This window comes from Colobus angolensis, unplaced genomic scaffold (assembly GCF_000951035.1).
Source record: "Colobus angolensis palliatus isolate OR3802 unplaced genomic scaffold, Cang.pa_1.0 Scaffold68, whole genome shotgun sequence".
Taxonomy (NCBI): Eukaryota; Metazoa; Chordata; class Mammalia; order Primates; family Cercopithecidae; genus Colobus; species Colobus angolensis.
In genome coordinates, this window is record NW_012120487.1 from 6227326 (window position 1) to 6229151 (window position 1826).

Genomic DNA, 1826 nt, shown 5'->3' on the forward strand with positions numbered 1-1826 from the left:
GCCACCTCACCTGGCTAATTTTTTGCATTTTTTGGAGAGATGAGGTTTCACCATCTTGCCCAGGCTGGTCTCAAACTCCTGGGCTCAAGTGATCTACCTGTCTCAGCCTCCCAAAGTGCTGGGATTACAGGCATGATCCACCTTGTCTAGCCAGAAGCCACATTTTAAAAAGTAAAATGAAACTGGTAACATTTATTTCACCTGTTCAAAATATTATCATGTAATCAATATAACAATAAATGGGATTGATGTCGTGAATATTAATATTAATGAGGCATCCTACATTATGTTTTGTACTACGTCTTTGAAATCCATGGACACTACATTTTACTCTTGCATCTCTATGTGGACGAGCCACATTTGAAGTACCCAGTAGCCACGTGTGGCCCGTGGCTAATGGAGTGGCCGGTGCAGCTGTGGGTCTCTGGAGGGCAGAAGCCACACTGAGTCCTCTGTCTGGGTCCCCTGCTCCCCGTCGTGCTTGGCCTAGGGGAGAGCAGCGTAGCATTGTTGATGTGATGTGGGCTGGGAGCTCAGCTTTGCCACTTAACAGCTGTTCACTGGCTGACCCCACTGGGCCTCAGCTCCCTGAGTTGTAAAGTGGTGATGATAACATTTTCAGTATGGTGCACAATGTTAATATAAATTCAATATTTTTATGGATACAGTTTACAGATTTTTACAGACACCAAACAGAAGGCGAGGAGGCAGAACAGCCTGCCTGGTGTGTGCTGTGTGCACAGGATATGTGAGACCAGAGTTCCTTCCCCTGGATTCTTCTCCTTGGCCTTCTGCCCTGATTGAATTTGGGGCCTGGGCCTGTGCCCACACTCCCACTCTCAGAACACCAGACTGCAGTGGGGTCAGATGGGCAAGGGGCTGCCGGCTGTTGAGCTGGCTGTGGAGTTTATAATGTGCTGTGGGAATGATGGTCTGTAGACCAGTGTTGGGTCAGGGGGCAGGGGCAGCAGGGGTGTGGTGGAGCCAGCGTAGGGCTGGGCTGCTGTGGGTGCTACTCGCTGCTACCGACTGATCCCTGGAGCCTGGAAGCTGCAGGTGTGCCGGGCTCCCTGGTTCTCTGCTGGGCCAGTGGCTGAGACCTGGGTCTCCATAAACCATGTGGATCTGTAGGGTAAAGCAAGTCTGGCTGCCACCCCTCCTGCCTCCTCTAGGACCTCCTACTCCTTGGAACCCCTTTTATGCTGCTCCACCCACCCCCAGTCTGGGTGGGGAGTGGTTGTTGGTACCAGGGTCTGCTGCCCCCTCCAGATGGAGGACAAGGATCTTTTCCACCTCACCTGTGTCCCAGCGCCCAGTACAGGCCCAGGCACAAATGGGCCCTTACTTCAGATAACTGGCTGAGCCACCAAGTGAGGCAAAGTGGTATCTGAAATCCCACGGCCACCTCAGGGCAGCAGGAACTCAGAGGCCACTACAATGTCTGCAACATCTTCTGGGAGGAGGTGGGCCTGGGATTGGGTCAGAAAGCACAAACGAAGGGCCAGGCCAAGTGACTCATGCCTGTAATCTCAGCATTTTGGGAGGATCACTTGAGGTCATGAGTTTGAGACCACCTGGGCAACATAGAGAGACCCCATCTTTACACAAAATTAAAAAATTTGGCTGGCATGGTGGTATACCCCTGTAGTCCCAGTTGCTTGAGAGGCTGAGGCTGGAGGATCATTTCAGCCCAGGAGCTCAAGGTTACAGTGAGCTATGATTGCACCACTGCACTCCAGCCTAGGTGACAGAGTGAGGTCTTGTCTTAAAAAAAAAAACCCAGCAAGATCTACAAGATCTAGACAAGGGAAGGAAAAGGAGCAGGA

At 51.5% G+C, this 1826-nt stretch overlaps 1 protein-coding gene across 1 annotated transcript in view; it reads left to right on the forward strand.

Annotated features, from left to right (window-relative positions):
- The window catches only part of PODN (podocan), a 22697-nt gene that overhangs the window by 3260 nt on the left and 17611 nt on the right, over positions 1-1826 (forward strand). Inside the window, exon 2 of the mRNA XM_011926298.1 lies at positions 669-724. Coding sequence (XP_011781688.1) covers positions 669-724 — 56 coding nt within the window. The remainder of the gene's footprint in view (positions 1-668; positions 725-1826) is intronic.